The following is a 27,376-nucleotide window of genomic DNA, read 5'->3' on the forward strand; positions in this document are numbered from 1 at the left end:
GCATGGATGAATTGGGCTGAACTACCACCTTTTTTTACACTGTGTGACTCTAGGAGATCTCTGGTTTAATCTAGAACTGCAAAACTGTACAAACAAGTTACAGTTTAATTGTTGAATCATAACTACAAACATACATTAATAACCAAAAGATTACTTTATTAAAGTAAGGCTACTCTTGATTTTTATTTGGTATAATGCAGTATACCAGTTAGAAAGGGTAGGAAAAAGTCCAGGAGGCGGAAATACGGTTGGGTATGTGGAATAACATAAATAGGATAGAATTGGAATGTCTAAAATGACAAACTAAATACAAGATTCTCTAGATGAATAATGATAAGGGAACAACTGGGGACAAAGAAAAAAGGTGTTCACCTCCACAACAGACTTGACTGGAAAACCAGCACCAAGGCTGGTGACAAGAAGGGGATGAGCAGACTCCATTTTTTAAGGAAGCTGAAGTCCTCCAATGTGTACAGCAGGGTGTTAGAGATGTTTTACCAGTCTGTTGTAGCGAGTGCCGTCTTCTTTCAAAAGGGATGGATCCATCCTTGGCTACAACCTGGACTCTATTGAATTGGTGGTGGAGAGGAAGTCACTAAACAAACTGTCATCCATTATGGATAATCTGGCACATCCTCTCCATGACCTACTGAATATGCAGTGGAGCACCCTTTCGAACAGACTCAATCAGCTCTGCTGTGACGGGGATTGTGACAGCGAATCTTTCCTACTAAGTGCAATAAAGATATGCAACAGGAGAACACATTATAGTACAATTGTCTGTTTTATTATTTTGTACATTTTTATTGCAAATTATTGCACATTGGTAAATTATTATTGTGCATGTTATTATTCTGTACTTTATTATTAGTTAAGTCTGCACACTGCTAAGTGTGCTTTTAAATGTTGCTGCTGTAATGAAAGAATTTCCCACTCGGGATCAATAAAGTACTTATTATTGTAGACTGCAGAACAGCCCATAGATAGAATACCAGTCAAAAATTAAATAAAGACAAAAAGAAACTGAAAACATCAAGGAATGTTAAATTAGCAAAATATTTCACAAATACATAAATAATAAAGTAGGGACAAATTGGTTGCAACAGGGAGATACAGAAACACTAAGTCATTATTTTACATTAGTGTTCACCAGGGAGATGGAGAAGGTGGACATGGCATTTGATGATGAGAATAAATGGATTTAAAATACAAAAGGGGATTCCATTAAATAAACCAATCATATACTCAGAGGATAAAACCTTTGCAGATAGATGGTTTTGTGAAGTAATCATAAAAAAATCCTTAAAAGAATTTAAGGAAATAGGAAATGACTACACATATTTTATAATTATCCAAAGGTTAGTAACATATAGGAAGAAGAACAGGAAGGAGATTGTGAGATTAGTAACGGTGTCATGACAACAAACTTTCCCTAAATGTCAGCAAAAGAACTTCAATTGACTTCAGTGCACTTGCTCCTGTCTATACCAATGATGCTGAGGTTAAGATGGTTGAGAGCTTCAGCTTCCAAGGAGTGCACATCACCAATAGCCTGCCCTAGTCCAACCACGTAGATGTCATGGCCAGGAAAGCTCACCAACTCCTTTTCTTCCTCAGAAGGTTAAAGAATCTTGGAATGGGCCCATTAATCCTTACCAATTTTTATTGAACCACCACAGAAACCATACTGTCTGGGTACCTAGCATCTTGGTGTGGCAACTGCTCTGCACCTGACAAGAAGAAACTTGAGAGTTGTCTCTCTAACACAGTACATCACAGAAACCAGGTTCCTCTCCATAGCGCCTGTCTATGCTTCTCGCTGCCTCAGTAAAGCAGCCAGCATAATCAAAATTCTACACCCCCTGGAAATTCATCTCCTTTCCTCCTTTTGTAGCAGATAAAAAAAACTTGAACACACATTCTAACAGGCTCACAGACAGCTTCTACTCTGCTGTTATAAGACATTAAATGGTTCCTTAATTATGATGAGATGGACTCTTGACCTCTGTGTAAATCTGTAAAAATAGTATTCAAGACAAGCTTTTCACTGTACAGTACATATCCCAGTAATATACCAACTCCTATCCCACATAATTATATGAGAGGTAGAACCATGCCCTGGAAATCACAGATTCATCAGCTTAATATGGGTGGGAGGAAGATATTGGAAACCCGACAAGAGAACAGAAAATTTGGACAGAAGTAACATAATAATCAATTCTCAGCATGGATTTCAAACAGAAATGTTTGTTTGAAAGTGGGGACATGGAATTAACTCTGGTAGGAACTGTTACGAATCCCGTAACTGGAGAACTTACCAGCAAAGATAGAGAGGTCCGTTGAAGTCTGATGTCACTATTTTCAAACGTTTTTATTTATAAAGGGACACAAAAGTAAGGTTGATACATACATTCAGATAGTGCACATCGTCAACACTCAATCTAACTTGCGGGTATAGTAATAATCATCATTAAGAAGTGAGCTCTATGGTTGTCTAGGGGTTAATAGATTGTCCGTTGGAAATATAAAAGTCACTCAGAAGGCTGCAGGCCTCAGCCCTTTGAAATTCGCTGGGTTTCACGTGGGGCGACCGAGAGAGAGAGAGATTGGGGGAGAAGAGAAAGAACTTGCCGATTCTTGATGAAGCTTCTGTGAAATCGGGGGAGCGTTGGTTTCCTCTCCCCGATGTTAGTTAAAAGCGATTTTCTGTGATTCCAGCCACAAATTCCAATTCCGGAATCTAACGCACGTGGCTTCCTTCAGAATGGCTTCCCGCTGCTGCGGGAACACTCTCGTGTCTTTTTGGTGCGTCTGAGGGGGCTGTCCCCCTGAGACTCTCCTTCATACTTCCTCACGGGGTCGCAGGTGTCAATCAGGTTGGGATGATGCAATCTCTCTCTCAACCAGCCCACCTTGCCCGAGGGCTTTTCACGTGGTCTCCATGAGACAATAGTCGCTGTCGTCTTATTCTGCATCCCGGGTGGGACGTGCAATTTGGCACGTTTCTCTCTCTCTCTCACTTCCTGGGTCTACTGTCCTGTCCCCCCCCCAACCGGTGCTCTTGCGATTCTCACAAAGGAGGGGGCTAGGATCATAACACCTCCCCTCTTAAAACGTTTTTACCAGCGGTTAAAACGGAGTGGTACACAGTCTTACAGGAGTTTTGAATCTAACACAATACACAAGTTTTTCTTTTCAGAGTACTACCGTTATACTTTCAAGTCAGCATCTAAATAGTTAATGATTACAGTGTCCCTTTCTTTAATATCTTAACATTGCGAACCGTACATCAGACTTCGATTCAATAACCACCTATTTATTTTTTTTCTCTTAAGCAACAAAACTAAGGAGGTGTGACCTTAGCTTAGGTGCATTTACAAAAGTTTACGCGAATACTAATCGTTTCAGTCGTTTAACTTAACCAGCAGGTCTCCAAAGGGCTGTCTTTATTATTCACAGGCTTGGGCGCAAACCTGTTCAACCTGCTTGGCTGTCTAACAATGGCATCCTCATTAATAACCGTCGCCTCTTTTTCGGCGAGCCCCCCCCCCCCCCCCCCCCCCCCCGTGGGGAACTTGAGTAGTTTTTCGTGGTGAACTCCCGCCCGCCCCATTCATTGGGGTTATTTCAGCAACACCATGCCCCAGACAATCTCCACCCAATTCTTTGATTTTACCCAGGTGGCTGGCCTTTTTATCAGTCCCCTTCAGGCTATTGGTGTTTGATTCGAACTCTTCGCTCAAGCAGCATGTCGAAGGTGGCCTCTTCACACCCCATCCTGGCATAACAACAGAGTGGGGAGCCCCGCTATCCTCCGGCTCACTCTGTGAGCGATCTGCCAGGTTCAAGATTTCTTCCTTCGATTTGGAAACTACAGACTTTCCGTTTCCTTCAACACCAATCCTCATCCCCCCCATTCTTAAATTCTGCGTTAACTTTGAACCCACCTTCGAGTACAAACACCGGGGAACTCACACTTCCCCCGGTTACCAAGGTTAACCCTTTTCCCACTGAACCAAGTCTATCTGACCCACAAGGACGGCTGCCCCGTTCCCCTGAATCAGATACCTCAGACGACTTCTGAGCTCCGTTACCAGGTTCAGCACCACGTGCATCCCCATCTTGGACCCACTCAAATGGGACATTTGCCTCTTCCAGGCTTTCAACACCCGTACCTTTTTCAGATTCTAACTTCCCCCGATTCTCCCAGTTACTCTCTGGGCAGCTCCCACCCGGAGAAGGCGCAACCCTGCGAGCTGAAACAACCTCCTCGGCCCTTTCAGCAGACTCCTTCGAGGCAAGGGTACCCTTTCCATCTAGGACTGCCCTCATCTCATTATCGGGAACACCTTTAGAACTCTCAAGTTCTTCAAACAATTCTGCCAAACCAGACAGATCATCCATGTCCAACTCGGGACCTTTTAACAGCTTTATCTGTTTCTCATCTTTATTTCCTACCTTTAGGACCTTTCTCTTTGCTAAGGGCGGATCTATCTCCTCTCCCTTACCCCCTTTCACTTTACTACTCTTCGTCTTACCACCCTCTAAACCCTCATGGCACAGGGTCATCGAAGACGTCTCGGCCAAATCAAAACTGGCCAGATTTAAACTGCTCTCGTTCTCAGCTGTCTCTCTCGACAGGCTGCGAGTGACCGCGCCGGCGAGATGGTCCTTGGGCGCTAGGGGCGGGGCCACCACACTCGCCGGTCGCCAGGTCGGCAGCATGGCTGACCAAACCTTACCCCCTGCTAAGTTGTTCCCCAGCAGGATGTCCTCGTCAGCTCTTGGGAATTCTGAGGGCACCCCTATTTCAACTGATCCATACACCAGCTCACAATCCAGAATGACCTTATATAAGGGCACCATTTCTATCCGTTTATTTATTCCTTCCACCATTACCAGGCCCATTTCTCGACAAATTCTAGTACCTTACGGCTAACCAGGGATAGTTCAGCGCCCGTATCCCTCCAGATTCGTACGGGAACTGGTGTGTCTCCCTCCGTCACAGACACGGTTCCGTGTGACAGACAACTCCCAGAGCCTTCTTGTACTCTGTCTACCCTCGGCTCTCTGGTCGATTTGCTGATTACCACGACACACCTGATAGGGACTGCTGCTTTCCCTCTTTCTATCTCCTTTCTCGGAGCAAAGCATCGAGATGCAATGTGCCCCTCCTTTCCACAATTAAAACAGGTCAAACCCGGAACCTGCTGGCCGTCTTGCCTTTCCCCCTCAACCTTACCGCTACCTCCCGGTGGGACCTCTGCCTCACTCGTCGGACTTTCTCGATCGTTCCCACGGTCTCTCTGGGGACCTTTATTCGAGGAAGTCTTTGTCTTGTGGGTTAGGACATATTCGTCCGCAAACCTAGCAAATTCTGACATGGACTTATCCGGCTTCTCATTCAAATACATCCGGATCTCCTCCGGAACACAACTTTTAAATTCCTCGATCAAAAGTAACTCCCTGAGATGCCCATAATCCTCGTCCACCCTTTCTGCGGTGCACCAACGGTCCAAGAGCACCCCCTTTTCATGCGCTAGCTCGGTATACGTTTGATTCCATCCTTTCCTTAAATTTCTAAACTTTTGTCTATAGGCCTCAGGTACCAATTCGTAAGACCGGAGAATGGCCTTCTTTACCTCATCATAATTCTCCGCTCCTCCCTCCTCCAGGGACAACGCTGCATATGCTCGTTGGGCCTTCCCCTTTAACACACTTTGTAATGCCACCCATTGCTCCTTTGGCCACTTCTGATTTACTGCCACCTTTTCAAAAAGCAAGAAATAACTATCGACATCTGTCTCCTCGAACGGGGGCACCAATCTCAACTCCCTACTAACATTAAACCGCTCCGCTTGGTCTAACCCTTGATCTCTTCGCTCGTTTCTCATCTTCTCAATTTCCCGGTCATGTTGCCTCTGTTTCTCTTTCTCGGCCCATTCCCTCTCTTTCTCTTCTGCTTTTAGCTTCTTTAGGTGAATTTCATGCTGTCTTTGCCTTTCCCTCTCTCTCTCAACCCTTTCTCTCTCTCTCTCTCTCAGCCGCTTCCAGCTCTTTTAACTTAATTTCACGTTCCAACTTTAATTTCTCCACCTCTAACTGAACCGTCCCACTTGATGGTACTTTGTCAGGGATATCTTCCAATACCTCATCTTCAAACACATTCTTCTCAACGTAATACTGAGTTATGGCCCTTCGTACCTCCCGCTTTTTCATGGACGACCTCACTTCTGTGAGGTTCAACCCCTTCGCTAAATTTAACAAGTCTGATTTTGTGGCCGCCTCTAGCGCCCCCACCGTCAGGTTTTCTATAAATTCACCCACGTCCATCTTTGCTGGTTTCCCCTCTGGCTACCTGCGTAACCAGATTCAAGTTTTTTGATTTACAAGCCCGATTCACTGGCCTCCCAATTTGGTGTCAAATCCCGAGATGAGAACCCCAACTGTTACGATTCCCATAACTGGAGAACTTACCAGCAAAGATAGAGAGGTCCGTTGAAGTCTGATGTCACTATTTTCAAACGTTTTTATTTATAAAGGGACACAAAAGTAAGGTTAATACATACATTCAGATAGTGCACATCGTCAACACTCAATCTAACGCGCGGGTATAGTAATAATCATCATTATTAAGTGAGCTCTGCTGTTGTCTAGGGGTTAATAGATTGTCCGTTGGAAATATAAAAGTCACTCAGAAGGCTGCAGGCCTCAGCCCTTTGAAATTCGCTGGGTTTCACGTGGGGCGACCGAGAGAGAGAGAGATTGGGGGAGAAGAGAAAGAACTTGCCGATTCTTGATGAAGCTTCCGTGAAATCGGGGGAGCGTTGGTTTCCTCTCCCCGATGTTAGTTAAAAGCGGTTTTTTGTGATTCCAGCCACAAATTCCAATCCCGGAATCTAACGCACGTGGCTTCCTTCAGAATGGCTTCCCGCTGCTGCGGGATCACACTCTCGTGTCTTCTTGGTGCGTCTGAGGGAGCTGTCCCCCTGAGACTCTCCTTCATACTTCCTCACGGGGTCGCAGGTGTCAATCAGGTTGGGATGATGCAATCTCTCTCTCAACCAGCCCACCTTGCCCGAGGGCTTTTCACGTGGTCTCCATGAGACAATAGTCGCTGTCGTCTTATTCTGCATCCCGGGTGGGACGTGCAATTTGGCACGTTTCTCCCTCTCTCTCTCTCACTTCCTGGGTCTACTGACCCCCCCCCCCCACCTTTCGACGGGTGCTCTTGCGATTCTCACAAAGGAGGGGGCTGGGATCATAAAAGAACCAAGTACAGTAATACATTTTGGGAAATTAGTCCAGGCCAGAACATACATAGTGAATGACAAGGTTTTTGGGGACTGTTGTCCAATGAAGAATAAAAGTAGCAATGCAGTAGAGAAGGTGGTGATAAAGGTGAAACATATTTGCCTTCACCAACTCCAGCATTGATGGAGTGGCACGTTGCAGTTGTACAATTTGTTGATTAGACCACTGTTGGAATATTATGTACAGCTTTGATTGCTATGCTATAGGAAAATGTGATCCAACGATGTGGGTGCAGAAAAGATGCAGCAGGAGGTGCCCTGTACTGGCGGGTTTGATTTATAAGGTGATTAACTAGGCTAGGATTATTTTCCTTGGAGCAAAGAAGGCAGAGGGGTAGGAGAGTCTAAAGCTAAAGGGCATGGGGTTAAGATGAGACTACAAAGATTTAAAGTGGACCTGAGGAGCAATTATTTTCATATAGAAGCTTGTGGGATGCATAGAAGGAGCTGTCAGTGGAAGTGGTAGAGGCATGTGCAATTGGAATGTTTGAAACATTTTGGACAGGTATATAGATAGGAAAGGTTTAGCAAAAGAAGGACCAAATGCAGTCAAATGGGATGAGGTTAGTTTGTTATCTTGATTGGGCTGAAGAAGTTGGGCTAAGTAGCCTATATCTGTGCTTTATAACTCTATAAGAAACCTAATGACCCAGTTCAGAGAATGCAGAGACAGGGTAGAAGTAATAGGATGAATTAGACAGCCAGTGTAGCTACTACAGTGGAACAAGGTGCACAAAGTTTCACGATGTTTGCAATTCACAATGATAATTTAGACTTTGAGAATATGAGCAAATATTATATTTGCAGAGGATACAAAATTGCAGAAATTAGTCAACACAGGAAAAATGCAACAGATTACAAGAGCGCATTAATAAACTTAACATGCAAGTGAGGATGAATACAGGGTAGTCAGGACCTAGGAAGGGTTTGGGACCTTGTTTGATTACTTGCAAATTACAATCCTAGAAGGGATAGAAGAATAAGGGCATCATGCTATACAGAAAGACCATTCACTCAAAGCTAAATTACTGGTAATTTACAGGGAATGATGAGAGTAAAGCAAGCATAAGGATTTATTTCTGGAAGAGCAGGATTTTAAAATAGGGAACTTACACTAGACCTTTCTTCAATTGTGGTTAGGAATAATTGGGCGCTGTGTTGTCACTAATGAAAAGGAAATAAAAGCAGTGCAGAAAAGATTTACAGGAATTATACTAAAAATGCAACCATGTACATATCGGGGTGGGGGGGAAATCAACTATTTGCAATATTTTCCTTCCCCAGAAGGTAGGTAGATGATCTAATAAAGACCTGATAGAGTTTTGGTTGAACAAGCGTAATGAAGTTAAAAGTTAGAGGGTTATGCAGGTAGATTTAAATAGAGTTAGAATCATAGAACACTACAGCACAGAAACCAGACCTTTAGCCCATCTAACCCATGCCAAAGGATTGAGAAAACTCATTAATGAGGAAAGATGGGGAGGCTGCAGATGGAGCATAACAATATTCTGATTAGATTGAATGGTTTCCTTCTGTGTTAAACCTATAGTGCAAATAATGAAAAAGACAAAAGTGAGGACAGGCTACATGGCATTACTGTTTATTGTTTTAAGTTTTTTTTAAAACAAAAAATCATTAATTCAAACTTCTGGTTCATAACCTCTGTTTACAAATTCACTTTTCACTATTAAATTATTAAAGTGTTAGTCTAACAGCTGAATGCTATCCTTGATGTCTTTTAGATATCCATTCTGAATTTATTCACTTGGATTCTGGATGACGATTAGAAGGTATTCCTTATCTGCAATGGAAACAGAAAATTCAAACTTTAAGGGATTAGAAAAATAAGATCTTTTGTTTATTCAGCTATTCAATTTACTGCAATATTTTCTTTATTTTAAAACACTGAACTCAAAAAACCCAAAACTCCATTGCAACAGATTACATAAGACAAATTATAGTTTTTCTTTGAATTTGTATATGGTGTTTGAAACCCTTTTATTTGCAAAAATATACTGGATATTTATGACAAATTACATCAGGCAGACATTTAAAATTAATCAAGACTCAAAAACAGATTATAACCTTAACCATCTAGTGATTATTTTTCTTTATCTTCTGAATCTATGTGAGTGACATTATGTATTACTGTATGCTTCCACAATGGATGACAGAAAAAAGAAACCAGCTTAAGTAGTACTGATTTATCATATATTATTTGTGAGACTCTGGTATTTAAATTATGGAACTCATTGCCCATCTTCCCTTGTTAGATAACTTCTTGTAGATGAAGGCAACTCACTTCTAGTTGAGTTTTATTCATTCTAAGCTGGCTGATGAAACCAATGTGGAATTCACAGACTATCATAATTGGGGAAGGAGATGGATCTTGATCAGAGAGTACATACTTCCTCTATCATTTATGCTCGGTTACCATTTTCTCCTGCTGAATGGGTCATGATTCTTAATATGATCCTTAAGGTTCCTTTTCCATTTTGAATGGTCAGAGGACAGGGATGAACACAAATCAGTGGAAATGTTACTTTTTCCAAAACAGCTTTGAGCATATACAGGGTTCTTGAATTGTTTTTTTCCTACCTGCTGATAGTTTGCCATGATTGTTCATAAATTAACCACAGTGATGTTGGGCTCAAAATGAGGTCAACCCATCAGTCAGCCATCACTGCAGTTCTGATGAAAGGTTGCAACTCAAAACATCGAGTTTATTTCCCTCCCTAGATGTTGCCTGACCAGCTGAGTTCCTCCAGCATTTTGTGTGTTGCTCAAGATTTTCAACACACTTACTTGCACCCAATAATAGCAAGGTGTGACATGGCAGTGGGCCAGCAGATACTGACATTGTCTCACTTATCTCACCAGTGAATTTGGAGTTTTGCAAAATTGCCTCTACAATGCTGCGAGTTGTCTGTTGTAATCAGTCCATGATCCAGAGCAATAAAGATTAGACAGATTTGAAATCTGATCTTCTAACACTTTTTCCTCAGATGGTCAAATACTGTGCTGACGTATGACGGAATGGTGAATTTCATCAATGTCTGCCTTTGTTGAGAATCAGTTCCAGAGTATGGCAAGTGGCCCACATTTTCCAGGGTCTCATTTTTGACTTTTATTCACAGACAGTGGTGTATTGCAAGGGCAGCAAGCTTGCAAAGGCTCATTATCTCAAGATGACAATTTAGAAGTTATTGAACCCACTACCCAACTCTTATTGTTAGATAGCATGTCAAAACTAATGCTTCTGTAAGTGTATGTATGCAGTGCCTATAAAAAGTATTCAATCCTCCCATAAGTTTTCATGTTTTATTGTTTTACAACATTGAATCACAGTGGATATAACTTGTTTTTTAAAAAACTGATCAACAGAAAAGGCTCTTTCGTGTCAAAGTGAAAACAGATCTCTACAAAGTAATCTGAATTAATTACAAATATAAAACACAAAATAATCATTTGCATAAGTATTCACCCCCTTCAACCCAGTATTTAGTAGATGCACCTTTGGCAGCAATTACTTGAGTGACTTGAGTGTGCAGATAGGTCTCTATCAGCTTTAAGCATCTAGACCAGCAATTGTTTCTTATTCTTCTTTATAAAACTGCTCAAGCTCTGTCAGATTGCATGGGGATTATGAGAGAATGACTCTTTTCACATCCAGCCACAAATTCTCAGTTGGATTGAGGTTAGGACACTGACTTGGTCACTCCAGGACATAACTTTGTTGTTTTTAAGCAATTTCTGTGCAGCCTTGGGGCTACCGTCTTGCTGGAAAACAAATCTTCGCCCAAGTTGCAGTTCTCTTGCAGACTGCATCAGGTTTTCCTCCAGGATTTCCCTGCATGTTGCTGCATTCATTTTACCCTCTACCTTCACAACCTTTCCAGGGCTGCTAAGATGAAGCATCCCCACACCACTATGCTTCACATTCGGGATGGTGTGTTTTTGATGATATGCAATGCTAGCCAAACAAAGCGTTTAGTCTGATGGCCAAAAAAATTAATTTTGGTTTAATCAGACCATAGAACCTTCTTCCAGCTGACTTCAGAGTCTCCCACAAACACTAGCCGAGATTCCATGAGATTCTCCCCCCCAATAGTGGCTTTTCCTTTGCCACTCTCCCATAAAGCTGTGACTGATGAATTACCTGGGCAACAGTTGTTGTATGTGCAGCCTCTCCCATCTCAACCACTGAAGCTTGTAACTTCTCCAGAGTTGTCATAGGTCTCTTGGTGGCTTCTCTCACTCGTTCCCTTCTTGCACAGTCACTTAGTTTTGAGAACTGCCTGCTCTCGGCAGATATACAGCTGTGCTGTATTATCTAATGATCGATTTAACTGTGCTCCAAGGGATATTCAGTGACTTGGAAATATTCTTGTATCCATCTCCTGACTTGTGCTTTTCAATAAGCTTTTTGTATTCTTTTGTCTTTATGGTGTTGTTTTTGCCAGGATACTCTCTCACCAGCAGTTGGACTTTCCAGATACAGGTGTATTTTTACTACAATCAATTGAAACACTGACTGTACACAGGTGATCTCAATTTGACTAATTATTTGACGTCTAAAACCAATTGGCTGCACCAGTGATGATTTGGTGTGACATATTAAAGGGAGCGAATATTTATGCAATCAATTATTTTGTGTTTTATATTTATAATTAACTTAGATCACTTTGTAGAGATCTATTTCACTTTGACACAAAACAGTCTTTTTCTGTTGATCAGTGTCAAAAAAGCCAAATTAAATCCACTGAGATTCAATGTTGTAAAACAATAAAACATGAAAACTTCCAAGGGAGTGAATACTTTTTATAGGCACTGGTCATGCTTGATCTACGTATTGGAGCTTCTTTAGTAAAGTTGGGTGACATTGGTTATTAGAGGCAACGACAAATTGAACAATTTCTCATTTGCCCTGCATACTAGCTTAATTCCAGTGGGATTGCTTGCTGGATATATATGCAACAATGTACTAAGAAACATTACTAATTCTGAGTTATAATAGTAGTAATAATAATAACAAACCAATTTTAATTAAGACTGAGCTGCAGGATCAGAAAGACTATTTATCCTGAAGTGTGTCTGAGATGTCAGACTAGCTTTTACTTGATGGCAAAACCTGCTACCAATAAATTATAACTAAAAATAATCCTGAATAAAATTATCCTGAGTTGATACAAGAGCTTTTTTTAAAAAATAATCTCTTCGCTGGAAATTTCTAGCCAACAAGAAGTCATTTATAACAGAGACTGGAATGACCACAATCTTGAAAGCAGATGATAACAGTGTAAATAAATCAAAGCTCCCATTCAAATTGTTGAACCTTCAAACTTACTCAGTTTTCAACATATTTTTCCACTTTTCTGTTACCAGCACAAAGAGTTTACTAAGGAATTTGCAAGAGAAACTGCACAATTCTCTTTCAAATCATTTTGTTCTCCAAAAATCATTTATAAAGTAGTAATATTTTGAAAATTGTCAGCAAGTTCAAAACTGGTATTGTAACTTCTTTACTTGACTTGCTAATTTTACATGACTCTCTCATCACAAAAGAAGGATAGCAAGGCCTTTAACAGATTACTCCTGAAACACAACTAATTCCCTACGAAGGTACAAAGAACTATTCAGCTTTTTTATATATGTCTCATCCCTTATCTGAATCTCTGTTGGGGTAAGTATCTAGGTTTTATTCTATAGAACATAGTAAAGGATAGGATAGTAACAGGTCCTTTGGCCCATTATGTCTGTGCTGAACATGATATAAAATTAGGCTAATTCCTTCTGCCTGCATATGGTTTATATCAGTTAATTACCAACCTGACCTGAAGAAGGGTCGTGGCCCGTAGAGTCATGTTTAATTCATTCCCATAGATTCTGCCTAACCTGCTTAATTCCTTCAGTATTTTGTGTGTGTTGCTTTGGATTTCCAGCATCTCAGACTTTCTCACATTTATAATTCAATAAACTTGTTTCATCAGTTGCCTATGGTTTTCGGAAAATAATGGTAATTATGTGAAAATCGTACAAAAGACTTAAAAATGCCAAGGGAACTTGAGCTTCATTTATACTGAGATGCAGCACTGGTCATTGCTGCTCTTGCTATTAATATTAAGTGCAATGACCAGTAAAATTAAAATTATGACAGACCAAAATACAACTGTCTAAGTGAAATCATTCCATTAACACATTAGCAACAGGCTGCTTAAACAAGTATGGTGATCACATTGGATTGTAAATTTCTTTCATGGTAAATAAAGAAAACAGAGTCAACAGTGGTAATTTGATAAATGGCAGGTTAATTTGGAAGCGAGTACACAATGCTCCATGAATAATCAAGCCCAGTGACTCATGAATGCAGAGTTAAAGTAATAAGGAGTTATTAAGGTCTTCATTTTCACCTTAATGAATATGCTGAAGTTATTCACACAACAAATTATATTTATAAAAATAATTACCATGTATTAGATACAACTTTTCACAGGCTATCCATTTTCATCTGAGTTGTATCATGAGAGAATTTTTAAGCACCTATAAATAATTTCATGAAACAGCACAGAGTCAAAGATTTTTTAATCAGACATATAACAGAAATACTTGGCATGATTTCATCTATTTTGGTAGGAGAATTCTTAATTTTTTTAATATATAAATGAAATCTATTTTGTCCTTTTCTTAATGTACATTTGTCCTTTATTCTGAAACTGCTCCAATATCTCTTTCAAAAACATTATTGTTGAGAAATTGCTTTTAAAAGCTCTTTTGTATATACAGCATTAGGCATTTCACATGGCTGCAAACCAATCCATATCATATTTTAAACAAATTTATATTTGTAACCTTCATTGTAGAGAATCTGACTGCCAACACGATTTATTACAGCATGCTTGATAAATATTTTTAATTTATTCTGTTATTTGATCATGGAGATAAAAGTTTTATCCAACCTCTAACATTTAGCTGTTCTGAACCATGCTGGGATAATGAATATAACTTCTTGCTCATCACAGGCCGTAAGACTGTTATTATCCACAAAACAGCAATGTTCATGACCCTATCTCAAAGTGCTTTCAAGTACTTTTTAAAGTGCAGTCACTGATGTAATGTGGAATGTGTGGTAGCAAACAATAGCAAAACAGCTAGTATAAGAATTTACAGTGCCAGCAATCAGGGTTTAATTCCTGCTCCTGTAAGGAGCTTATATATTCTCCAAATACACTTAAAGAAGTCACAGAACATTAATGCACATTAGAACTATAGAAATAACTTGTTAGCATTTCTTAAAGCTATTTAACTGTACATTTTCTCTATTTTATATTTGTTTAAATGAATAGTCATAAAATTGGGCTAACATTCAGCTCTTTTTTAATATGACTCATCCCTTCACTTATCTAAATCTCTGTTGGGAAAAGTGTCTAGGCTTTGTTCTATAGAACATAGTAAAGAATAGGACAGCAACAGGTCTTTGGCCCATTATGTCTGTGCCAAACGTGATGTAAAATTAGGTTAATTCCATCTGTCTGCATATGGTTTAGATCTGTTTGTTACTAGCCAGACCTCACCGAGTCTCAACCAGTGACAACATAGCATCCCCCAAACTTACTAACCTTTCTTAGCCTTTGGAATGTGGGAACACCCAGAGGAAACCCACATGGTCATGGGGAAAATGTATAAACTTCTTACAGGACCAGGAATTAAATGCCAATCACTAGAACTGTAAAGCATTATACTAGTGAAAAATCTGAAGGCAAATCCTTTTGAAACTTGTTCATATCCAGGCAATCAGCAAGTGTTAGTTAAGAGCGGGGGCATCATCACCTGATCTTAAGTGTAAATGAAAGGTAGATTTTCACATTTTTTTTAGGAATTTGAATTCCTAACTGCTAAAGGTAATATGTATTGCCTATCCTACTGAGGATATGAGGAGCCATTTATAGTTAGGAGTGTTGTTCAATCTAGTAGATCAAATTGAGTTGCGTCAGTGAATATTTAGGATTTGGCAATAATCCATTTCCTTTCTGGTGTCAATGAACTAATTACCATTGAATTCATGCTTTCTAAGTTGTTAGCCCAATTTTATGACTATTAGGTTAAACAAATATAAATAGAGAAAATGTACACTTAAATAGCTTTTAGAAATGCTAACAAGTTATTTCTATAGTTCTATTGTACATACATACACTTAAATGTTCTTTAACTTCTTTTAGTGCATTCGGTTTAAAAAAGTGGTTTTAAAAACTCTTCCTAATTCTCTACCTCCCCTCAACTTCCCTAACCCAAAAAGACATACTGTTCTTTAATATTAAAGGCTTGGTAACACTCCATGAATTACTAGAACCAAATTTAACTTGAATGCACAATATTCGAAGGCAATGGACATACAGGATGAAAAGCAGAGAACACAGACAAATTAATATTAGCACTTTCCTCAGGTTTTCACTCGGTGCCTTTAAATTGTTTGCATTGCCATCTATCAAGAAATAAAACTTTGCTGCTAAAAATCACACATCCTTACCTGGTGCAACCATTATCTCATGCTTTTTTGATCGGACTCGTAGGAATGTCAAGTCATTCTGTGGGTCAATATCTCGGACAGTGCTTCTAGCTTTCATGGCAAGTTGATGGAATAGTCCTGCATACTGCACAGTTGTGGAGTTGTCCAAAGTTGTCCTAATTGGGATTCCTGCAAATTGCAATTATAGAAATTTATAAGTTAACCTCACTTTACAGTTTTATCTTAAGATTAATTTTCCTTGGTTGTCCAAATGATTGGAAAAATACACAATTTAAAATTAATATTTTTAGAGTAAATAAAATTCAGCATGGGTACCTGCATTGAATATAAAAAGGGCTTGCATGCAAATTTTGACAAAAATATCAAGCATTTTCTGGAAATTGTGAATATTATTCATCTTCACTTTCTCATTAAAAATGGTCTGCCTGTTGGTTGCCATCAAAGTTGTTCCTTTTCCCATAAATTAGTTCTGATGAGAAACAAAGCTATCGTACTTTCTACAGTATTACTTCAAATATGGTTATCTTTCAACCACAGCATTAAAATAAAGCACTAAAGCCAATCAAAAGGAAGAAGCTTATCTTCAGGCTTCCCATGAATATGACAGGTCTGACAAGATTTGCATTTCTTGTACACTATTTGCTGAAAACAAGTCTTCAGATCCAGAAAGCAGTTAAAAAGGTGGATAACATACAAGAAAAACTAAGTGCTACAAATCTGAAATAGAAACATAAAATGTGGAAAGTCAGGTCAGGTAGTATTAATGGAAAAATACACAGAATTTATATTGTAGGCCTGAGACCCTATATCAGAAGTTTTAAATTTTAATGTAGACAGTACACTAGCTTTCATTGCAAGAGATTTCTTCAGCTGTGTAGGGCTTTGATAAGACTCCAATTAGCTTTATGTGCAGTTTTGTTCTCACTTCTACTTCCTCAGGAGTTTGCCAAGGTTGGGCACATCACCAAAAACCTTAGCAAACTTGTATATTTGTGTGGTGTTAAGTGTGCTGACTGGCTGCATTACGGCCTAGTATGGGAACACCAATGCCTTTGAGTGGAAAATCCTACAAAAGCTAGTGGATTTGTCCATGTACATCAAGGGTAAAAATCCTCCCACCATTCAGTACATTAACATGAAATGTTGCTATAGAAAATTAGCAACTATCAAAGATCCTCACCACCCAGGCAATACAGTGCTCTTTTCTAGCTACTAGTAAAAGGTATAGGTGCCTCAGGACTTGCATTACCAACTTCAAGAACAGCTATTATCCCTCAACCATCAGGGCCTTGAACAAAAGGGTACAGCTACACTCATTTAAGGACTCTGTTATATTGTTATTTCATGCTCGTTATTTATTGCTATTATTTACAGCTGCATTTGCAGTTTGTTTACAGTTCCTGATGCTTAGTTACTGTTCTATAGATTTGCTGAGTATGCCTGCAGAAGAATCTCAGGATTTTATGTGATGACATGTATGCACTCCGATAATAAATTCTACTTTGAACTTTGAATGATGTTCCTGTTATGGAGGGATGACAAAAGTCACCAAGACCCACTCCTGCATTAACAAGATTAATATACAAGGATAGATTAGATTTACACTACAGGAGATTGAAGAATGATGGGAAACCTCATGGAAACCTATAAAATTCCTATACAGGACTGGATGACTCAGAATAGAGAGGGCAACCCCAATGGCTGGAAAGTCCACACCCGGAGTCACAGCTTCAAGATTGGATAAATTTCTTCACCCAGGCAGTGAACTCTTGGAATTCCCTACTACATATGTGAATAGTGGCCAAGTTATTAAATGTATTCAAGGAGGACATAGTAATATTTCTTACTGTTCAAAGAATATGGAACAACAGAAGGAATGAGGTAGTGAAGTGGATGAAGCCATGACACGGTGGGACAGAACAAAAGCACTAACTCATGCTTGTACATTTTTTTCCATATACACACGAGTTCTATGGTGGTTCAATACAGCTTAAGTAGATGGGAAGTAGGATAAGCAAATTAGATACTCTGCACAAAGCAGCTGATGACTGTTGACAGAAAATGATTGTTGGAATTTATAGTAAAAATTCAACCACTAAAATCAAACAGAAAAATGTTAGAAACGTGCAGCAGAACAACCAGCACTTCACAGGGGAAAGTAAAGCCGAGCTGTCCATAAGACCATAAGACAGAGGAGCAGAATTCGGCTATTTCGCCCATCGGGTGTGCTCCGCCATTCAATTATGGCTGGTTCTTTTATCCCCGCTTCTCAGCTCCACTCCCTGGCTTTCTCACTGTAACCTTTGATGTCGTGTCCAATCAAAAACCCATCAAGCTCGCCTTAAATATGTACAATGACCTGTCCTCCACAGCTGCCTGTGGTAACAAATTCCACAAATACATCACCTTCTGGCTAAAGAAATTTCTCCGCAGCTCTCTTTTAAACGGATGCCCTGAGGCTGTGCCCTCGTGTCCAGACTCCCCCAGCATGGGAAACATCCTTTCCACATCTACAATGTCCAGGCCTTTTAACATTCAAAAGCTTTCAATGAGATTCCTTCTCCACCCTTCTAAATTCCAGCGAGTACAGAGTCCAGCTATCAAATGTCCCTCATACGATTACCTTTTCATTCTCAGAATAATCCATGTGAATTTCCCCCAAACCCTCTCTAATGCCAACACATCTTTTCTTAGAAGAGGAACTCAAAAGTGTTCAAATCTCAAGGTATGGCCTCACCAGTGCCTTATAAAGCCTCAGCATCACATCCTTGCTCTTGTATTCTAGACCTTTTGAAATTAATGCTAACATTGCATTTGCCTTCCTCGCCACCAACTCAACCTGCAAGTTAACCTTTAGGTTGTTCTCCACAAAGAACCCCAAGTCCCTTTGCATCTCAGATTTTTGGATTTTCTCCCCAGTAAGAAAATAGTCTGCACGTTTATTTCTACTACCTAAGTGCACAGCCATGTATTTTCCAACATTGTATTTCATTTGCCACTTTCTTGCCCATTCTCCTAGTATGTAAAAGTCCTCCTGCAGCCTTCCTGTTTCCTCAATACTATCTGCCCCTCCACCAATCTTTGATTCATCTACAAACTTGGCAACAAAGCCATCTATTTCATCGTCTAAATTAGTAGTCGCCAACCAGTCAATCACGATCGACCAGTTGATCTTTGAGACCTTCCCAGTAGCTCGCGAAAAAAAAGAAAAATAAATACACAAATACTGTTGTAATGTGAGCATTATAAAAATAAGTAATACTAATGAGGATAATGGTAATATAGCAATACTCCTGCTACGGAAAGCTGTTTGTAAAGAGTGGTGGTTTCCAGGGTTGCAGGGTTTTACTTCATTTCTTTCTGCCCGGTGCACCTGAGATAAAGACTTTTCTGTCGACAAGAAACGAGGAGCATGAGGAATTGTTAGATGATGCGTGGCTACTGGATTTAGGGTTTCTGACAGACCTAATGGCTAAATTAAACTCACTTAACAACGTGCCTATGTTAGTTGTTAGTGAGATGATGTTATTTCCAATCCACACTGACTGGTTGCACTGATCTCCAATGAGGACATCAAGGATCCAGTTGCAGAAGGAGGTCAGAAGCCCAGGTTTTGTAGCTTATTGATTAGGACCGCGGGTATGACTGTTGAACAGCAAGGTGTAATCGATAAACAGCCTAACGTAGGTACAGTATTGCTATTGCTCAGGTGATCCAAGGCCAAGTGGAGAGCCAGTAACGTTGCATCTGCTGCAGACTGATTGTGGTGATAGGCAAATTGCAGCACGTCCAGGTCCTTGATCAGGCAGTTGATGATTCTGGTCATGACCAACCTCTCAAAGCACTTCATTGCAGTAGATGCGACTGCAACTGGGCAAAAGTCATTGAGGCAGCTCATCCTGTTCTTCTTGGGCACCGATACGATTATTGCCCTTTTGAAGCAGGTGGGAACCTCTGACTACAGAAGTGAGTGACTGAAGATATTCTTGAAAGCCCCCACCTGTTGGTTAGTACAGGTGCTCAGTGCACTACCAAGTACAACCATTAGGGCCTTGCGAGGATTTACCCTCTTGAAAGATGTTCTGATGTCAGCTGCAGGGTCAGTGATCAGAGACACCAGATGCTGCAATTTAAAAAGCACTGAAAAGTTTGTAGTAGTTTTTTAAGTCTTACAAGTTGGTTAATGTTTAAAAAAAACTGGCAACAAGGGGCTGGATAGACGATGTATTGCAATTTTGAGTTAATCTACAAGGTTTTCACCTTTGACAGAAGCAGCAGTTTCTCCAAACCTTTGATGATCACAGTTTGATATTTAACTATTCTGCATTGGAAAAAAGATAAAGGAGTTCTACAGAATAACTTCTTGGAATATTCATTTGATCCTGGATATTATATTACCACTTTAATAGAAAAGGCTGCATGCAGAATTTTGGCTAGAATTAGCTAATATTTTTTGATATTCTGGGTAGTACCCAGAGCTAGAACAAATGTGAAGCATTTCTCTGATTTAAATCATTAAAGACCACAGGGAGGATTATCCATGTCACCATGCTAATTAAAATTGCACACCATGATTTATTATATGAGGTTTGCTGAAGCTTCATTTTTTTATAGAAATATTTTCATACGAAGGTGCCAATAGACAAGCAATGAATTAAATACACTTTAATTAGGTAACCAATGAATGTGTTGTTATTACTGATTTTGATTTATCTTCTTATACTACAAAAGGCTACCATTTAGCCTGTGGATTTACGCTAGCTCCTGGAGAACATTCCTATTAATCCATTCCTCCTCTCCTGATTTTTTCTTATACATGTTTACCAATTCCCCTTCAAGGGTAACATCTAACAGACAACTAATGCACCTGGATGCCTTACTGAAGAAAACCACACAGTCACATGAAAAAAGTGCAAACTCTAATGTCAGTCCGAAATAAACATGGGTCCCTAGTGCAGTAAAGCAGCAATACCAACTGTGAGCCACTGTGCCAACCATTTCATGTCTTAATTCATAAGGCAATGCATCGTTTCATTGATGTTTGCAGTTCAAAGTAAATTTATTAACAAGGTACCTATATTCCTGCAGACCAATCAGTGGCAGAAGCAGGCCATAGCGACACGGTTTCTCGCAGGTTGGTGATATTTACTTAAAAGTATGGAAGGGACAAGTGGGGCGGCCATTGCTAGGAATATGCTTGTGGTGAGAGTAGGAGTGTCAGGCTTTGGCTCAAAGGAGACTTGGGCTCAAAAGAGGCATTGGTTCTGGTACGCTTCTATTAAGGCTCCCTTTTTACCCCTCTCTTACCTAGTGTAGTAAATGATTGTTGTGTGGTTCTTCATGCCGGATGTTGAAGTCCTGGGAAACTCAGTCTCACAAGGAACTACACTTGTGTGAAGTGCATCCAGCTGCAGCTCCTTGAAGACCGTGTTAGGGATCTGGAGCAGCAGCAGGATGACGTTTGGCTTGTACAGGAGAATGAGCAGATCATCAATCAAAGTTTCAGTGAAGTAGTCACTCCTAAGTTGCAGGAAATGGGTAGCTGGGTGACCATCTGGAGAAGCAATAGGAAGGCGAATGGGCAGTTAGCGCAGAGCACCCCGTGGCCATTCCTCTCAATAATAAATATACTGCTTTGGATACTGTTGTGGGGGATGACCACTCAGGGGAATGCCATGGAGATCAGGTTACTGGCACTGAGAATAGATCAGTGGTGCATAAGAGAAAGACGGAGAAGAGGGGGGCGGTAGTGGGGAAGGTATGACCTATTCAAAAGTGATAGATTGCACCTGAACCAGAGGAGGACCAATATTCTCATGGGTAGGTTAGTTAGAGCTGTTGGGAAAGGTTTAAAACTAGTTTGGCAGGGGGCTGGGAACCAGAGTGAAGGGACTCAGGATAGGACAGATGGTTTAAAAAAAAGCAAAGATAGCGTGCAGTCAGATAGTCAGGAAGGGCAGACAAATGATAGGGCAAAATTGCAGCCAGCAGGGGAGTATCAGTGCATTAGGGATGCAGAATCAAAAAGGGTAGCAAATGCAGTAATCAAAGTGTTACACTTTAATGCACTAAGTATAAGAAATAAGGTGGATGATCTTGTTTCACTTTTACAGATTGTTGGTTATGATGTAGCCATCATTGAATTGTGGCTGAAGGATGGTTGTAGTTGAGAGCCGAATCCAAGATTTCATATTGTATCAGAGAACTGGAAGGTAGGCAGAGGGGTGGTGTGCCTCTGCTGGGAAAGAATGGCATCAAATCTGTAGAAAGATGTGACATAGGATCAGAAGATGTTGAATCCTTGTGGGCGGAGTTAAAAACAGCAAGAGTAAAAGGACCCCGATAGTAGTTATATATACAGGCCTCCCAAAAGTAGCTTATATGTAGACCACAAATTACAACAGGAAATAGAAAAGCTGTGTAAAAAAGGCAATGTTGTGATAGTCAAAGGAGATTTCAACATGCACGTCAATTAGGAAAATCAGGTTGGTAATGGATCTCAAGAGAGTGAGTAAGTTGAATGCTTAAGAGTTGGCTTTTTAGAACATTTTGTCGTTGAGCCTACATACTGAATTGTGTGTTTTGTAATGAATTGGAGGTGACTGGGGAGCATAAGGTAAAAGAACCCTTAAGAGGCAGAGATCACAATATGATTGAGTTCAACGAAATTTGACAGGGAGAAAGTAAAGTCTAACGTAGCAGTATTTCAGTGGAGTCAAGGAAATCACAGTAGTATGAGAGAGGAGTTGGCAAAAGTAAATTGGAAGAAGATACTGGCAGGGATAACAGCAGAGCAGCAATGGCTTGAGTTTTTGGGGAAAATGAGGAAGGTGCAGGATAGATGTAATCCAAAAACAGAGAAATACTCAAATGACAAAATAGCATAAATGTGGCTGACAAGGGAAGTCAAAACTAATGTAAAAGCAAAAGAGAGGGCATACAACAAAGCAAAATTAGTGGAAAGACAGAGGATTGGGAAGCTTTTAAAAATCTCCAAAGAGCAACTAATATAGCAGGGAAAAGATGAAATATGAAAGCAAATTAGCAAACAATATCAAAGTGGATAGTAAAAGCTTTCGCAAGTATGTAAAAAAGTACAAGAGATGAGAGTAGATATAGAACCGCTAGAAAATTAGTCCAGAGAAATAATAACAGGAGACAAGGAGATGGAGCAGATGCACTAAATGAGTATTTTGGATCAGTCTTCACTGTGAAAGACAATAGCAGTAGGCCAGATGTTGAAGGGTGTGAAGGAAGAGAAGTGAGTGCACTTACTGTTACTGGGGTGGGGAGGGGGGGGGGGGGGTACAGTGCTCAAAAGCTGAAATGCCCAAGAGTACACAAGTCACCCAGGCCAGGTGAACTGCACCCTAGGGTTCTGAAAGAGGTAGCGGTAAAGAGTTGTGGAGGCATTAGTAACGATCTTTCAAAGATCATTGGACTTTGGCAGAGTGCCAGAGGACTGGAAAATTGCAAATGTCACTCCACTCTTCAAGGAAGGAGGAAGGCAGCAGAAAGGAAATTACAAACCAATTAGCCTGACTTCAGTGATTAGGAAGATATTGGAGTCAATTGTTAAAGATGAGGTTATGGAGCACAAGGTGACACAAGCCAGCATGGTTTCCTCAAGGGAAAATCCTGCCTGATGAACCTATTGGAATTATTTGAGGAGATTACAAGTAGGATAGATAAAGCGGATGCAGTGGATGTTGTATATTTGGACTTTCAGAAGGATTTTGACAAGGTGCCACACATGAGGCTGCCTACCAACTTAAGAGCCCGTGGTATTACAGGAAAGTTACCGGCATGGTTAGAGCATTGACTGATTGGTAGGAGGCAGCAAGTGGGACTAAATGAGTCCTTTTCTAGTTGGCTGCCAGTGACCAGTGGTGTTCTGCAAGGGTCTGTGTTGAGACCGCTTCTTTTTATGGTGCATAATCAATGATTTAGAAGATGGAATAGATGGATTTGTTGCCAAGTTGAGGAAACAGTAAGGCTGAAGAAGGACTTAGACATACTAGGAGAATGAGCAAGAGAGTGGCAAATGAAATACAATGTTGGAAAATGCATGGTCATGCACTTCTGTAGAAGAAATAAATGTGCAGACTATTTTCTAAATAGGAGAAAATCCAAAATTCTGAGATACAAAGGGACTTTGGAGTCCTAGTGTAGAACAAACTAAAGGTCAACTTGCAGGTTGAGTCAGTGGTGAGGAAGACAAATGCAATGTTAGCATTCATTTCAAGAGGTCTAGAATACAAGAGCAGGAATGTGATGCTGAAACTTTATTAGGCACAAGTGAGGCTGCACCTCGAGTATAGTGAACACTTTTGGGCTCCTCATCTAAGAAAAGATATGCTGGCATTGGACAGGGAGGTTTGCAAGGATGATTCCAGAACTGAGAGGGTTATCATATGAGGAACATTTGATAGCTCTGGATCTGTACACGTTGGAACTTAGAAGGTTGGGGGAGCCAGATCTCATTGAAACCTTTTGAATTTTGAACATGGTAATGGGGAAAGAATGTTTCCCATGGTGGGGCAGTCTAGGAAAAGTTGTCACAGCCTCCGGATAGAGGGGTGTCCATTTAGTACAGAGATGCAGAGAAATTTCTTTAGCCAGAGGGTGTTGAACTTGTGGAATTTATTACCACAGGCAGCTGTGGAGGCCAGGTCTTTGGGTGTATTTAAGGCAAAGCTTGATAGGTTGTTGATTGGAATGGCATCAAAGGTTACAAGGAGGCTGGGGAGTGGGGCTGAAGAGGGCAAAATATTAACAGTCACAATTGAATGGCAGAGCAGACTCAATGGGCCAAACACCCTAAGTTTGTTCCTATGTCTTATGGCTTTGTGTCACCACACATAACCCTGAGATTAATTTTCTTGCAGGCATACTCAGTAAATCCAAGAACCATAACAGAATAAAGGAAAGATCACAGCCACACGGCAGACAAACAACCAATGCACAAAATACAACTGTGCAATTTCAAAACAGGAAAAAGATAATAATAAATAAATAAGAAAAAGTAACAAGAACAAGATGAAGAGTACTTGAAAGTGAGTCCATAGGTTATGGGAACAATTCAGTTCAGAGTTCGAAGTACATTTATTATCAATGTATGTATACATTATACAACTTGAGATTCATCTTGACAAGCAGCCAACAAAACAAAGAAAGCCCAAAGAACCCACTAAAAAAAGACCAATAACCCAATGTGCAAAGGGGAAAAAACATGAATCATGCAAACTGTATACAGCATTCTGAACTGAACTCCACAAAGAATCCATCCTCAGACACTTAGTTCAGTATAGAGCCGAGCAGTGAGCTGAACTGGCCCAACCGTGGCCTTTCCAATCTTGCCTGGTGCCCAAGTTGTCATCCAAACATTGGGTTCAGTCACTTCATTACACACCGTGTCCTGGACCCCGCCGCCTCAATATGGCCTGCACATGACCTTTCCTATTTGGCCCAGCCTGGAGTCTTCCTCACTCTCAGCGATAGGTCCACTGTCTCGACTCGAGTTGCCTCTAAGTCCAAAAGGAAGTTACAAACCATTGTTTGCAATGATTGTTTACCAGTAAAAGAGTGATTAACAAAGTATTTAGCTGTTTTCTTTATTTCACTGGCCACCAGCCAGAAGTCAGAGATTTACATGTGCCGTCTTAAACTGGAAATTCAGTGATGGGGCAAGTGAAGTTGAATGGTTAACCCTACTGGTTCAAGATCCTGATGGTTGAGGGGTAGTGTGAGCCTTGAGGCTCTGTACCTTCTTCCTAATGGAAGTAGTGAAAAGGGAGCATGGTCTGGATGGTGGGGTCCCCAATTATGGATGCTGCTTTCTTGCGACAACACTCAGTTTTGATGTATACATTGGAGGGGAAGGCTTTACTCACGATGGACTTGGCTTTATCCACCCTATTTTGTAGGATTTTCCATTCAAAAGCATTGGCGTTTCCATACCAGGCTGTGATGCAGCCATTCAATAAACTCTCCACCACACACCTATGGAGGTTTGTCAAAGTTTGTGATGTCCTGCTGAATCTATGCAAACTCCTAAGGAAGCAGAGGTGCTGCTGTGCTTTTTTTTTCATAATTGCACTTACATGCTGGGCCTAAGATAGGTCCTCTGAAATGATAACACTGAGGAATTTAAAGTTGCTGATCATGTAACTCTGGTTTCCCCCCTCTGTAGTCAATAATCAGCTCTTTGGTCTTGTTGACATTTAGTGACATGTTGTTATTGTGGCATGCTCATACCAGCATGCGAAGACTGCTTTGGTGGATCAGGTGGAGGAAACCCTGGGGGCTCAATGGCCGAGAAGGGTTACAGCAGCGCATTGTGGAATGCGTAGGGCGCGGCAGAGCATTTAAGAAGACGCGGCCATCCAATGCAGCCAAGGAAGTTGCCAGACTTAACGATTCTTCATGCCACTGAATCCTGACTTCTGAGGCTAAGAGACTGGGATCACCTCTGTGCAAGGCTTTTCCACTTTAATATCTTTCATGCACTGGTTACATTGTGCAATGGTCGGCTGGTGGCGCAGTGAGATCAGCGCCGGGTTCGAGAACGGAGGTTCCCGAGTTCAATCCAGTGACAGGCCATCCCCGAGCACGCTTTCCATCTGTGCCAAGTTGGTGTCGAGCTCACAACTCAACCTCATAAAAAACACTGCCACCCTGCACAATGTAGTCTGTAGTCTTCCTCAGACCCCGAGAGACAACCATTGTTATTGTGGCACTGCTCAGCTCGCTTTTCAATCTCCCTCCTATGTTGATTCACCACCACCTTTGATTTGACCTATGACAGTGATGTCATCAGCAAACTTAGATATGGCATTGGAACTGTGCTTAGTCACACAGCCATAAGTGTAAAGCGAGCAAGCACCCTGCCTTGTGGCTCACTTGTGCTGGAGGAGATTGTGGATATAAGTGCTACTTAATGGTAAGCATTGAGGCAGGTTTCCACACTCTTCTTAGGTACCAGTGTAATTGAAGTTTGCTTGAAGCAGGTTGGTACCTCAGACTGCTGAAGCAAGAGTTCGATATTGGTGAACACTCCAGCCAGTGGATCAGCGAATGTCACTAGTATTCAGCCAGGGACCCCATGTGGGCTGGATACTTTCCATGGGTTCACCCTCCTGACCAATGCTCTCATGTCGACCTCAGTCACATAGTTCACAGGGTCAGTGTGGGAGTTCCTGGAAGTTCCTCCATGTTTTGATGGTCAAAGAGCACAAAGACATTGAGCTCATCCTGAAGCAAAGTCCTGCTGTCACCCATGTCACATGGCTTCACTTTGTACGAGGTAATAGCATTCAAACCCTGCCACAGCTGTTGAACATCCTTTACTGATTCAAAGTTAGTGTACAATTGCCACTTTGCCTGCAAGATGTCTTTCTGGAGATCATACCTGGCACTCTTGTGTTTTACTTGGTCACCAGACCTCCTCAGCAGTATGCTGATCTCCTGGTTCACCCAGGCTTCTGGTTGGGGAAGACCGAATGATTTATTTGTTTATTTACAGTGCCTATAAAGAGTA

General features: G+C 40.8%; 1 protein-coding gene across 2 annotated transcripts in view; it reads right to left on the bottom strand.

Annotated features, from left to right (window-relative positions):
• Nucleotides 1–8,897: 8,897 nt before the first annotated feature.
• Nucleotides 8,898–27,376, bottom strand: part of dynlrb2 (dynein light chain roadblock-type 2) — a 36,350-nt gene continuing 17,871 nt past the window's right edge. The window contains exons 3-4 of one of the 2 annotated variants that reach the window (XM_059993258.1): nt 15,838–16,005; nt 8,898–9,114 (exon numbers count right to left, since the gene is read on the bottom strand). In XM_059993258.1, the coding sequence (XP_059849241.1) occupies nt 9,071–9,114; nt 15,838–16,005 (212 nt within the window). In that variant the 3' untranslated portion in view covers nt 8,898–9,070. Of the gene's footprint in view, nt 9,115–13,776; nt 13,854–15,837; nt 16,006–27,376 lie in introns of those variants that run through there. The other variant, XM_059993259.1, reaches the window with a different exon arrangement.

Source organism: Hypanus sabinus, chromosome 17, assembly GCF_030144855.1.
Source record: "Hypanus sabinus isolate sHypSab1 chromosome 17, sHypSab1.hap1, whole genome shotgun sequence".
In the NCBI taxonomy this organism is placed as follows: domain Eukaryota; kingdom Metazoa; phylum Chordata; class Chondrichthyes; order Myliobatiformes; family Dasyatidae; genus Hypanus; species Hypanus sabinus.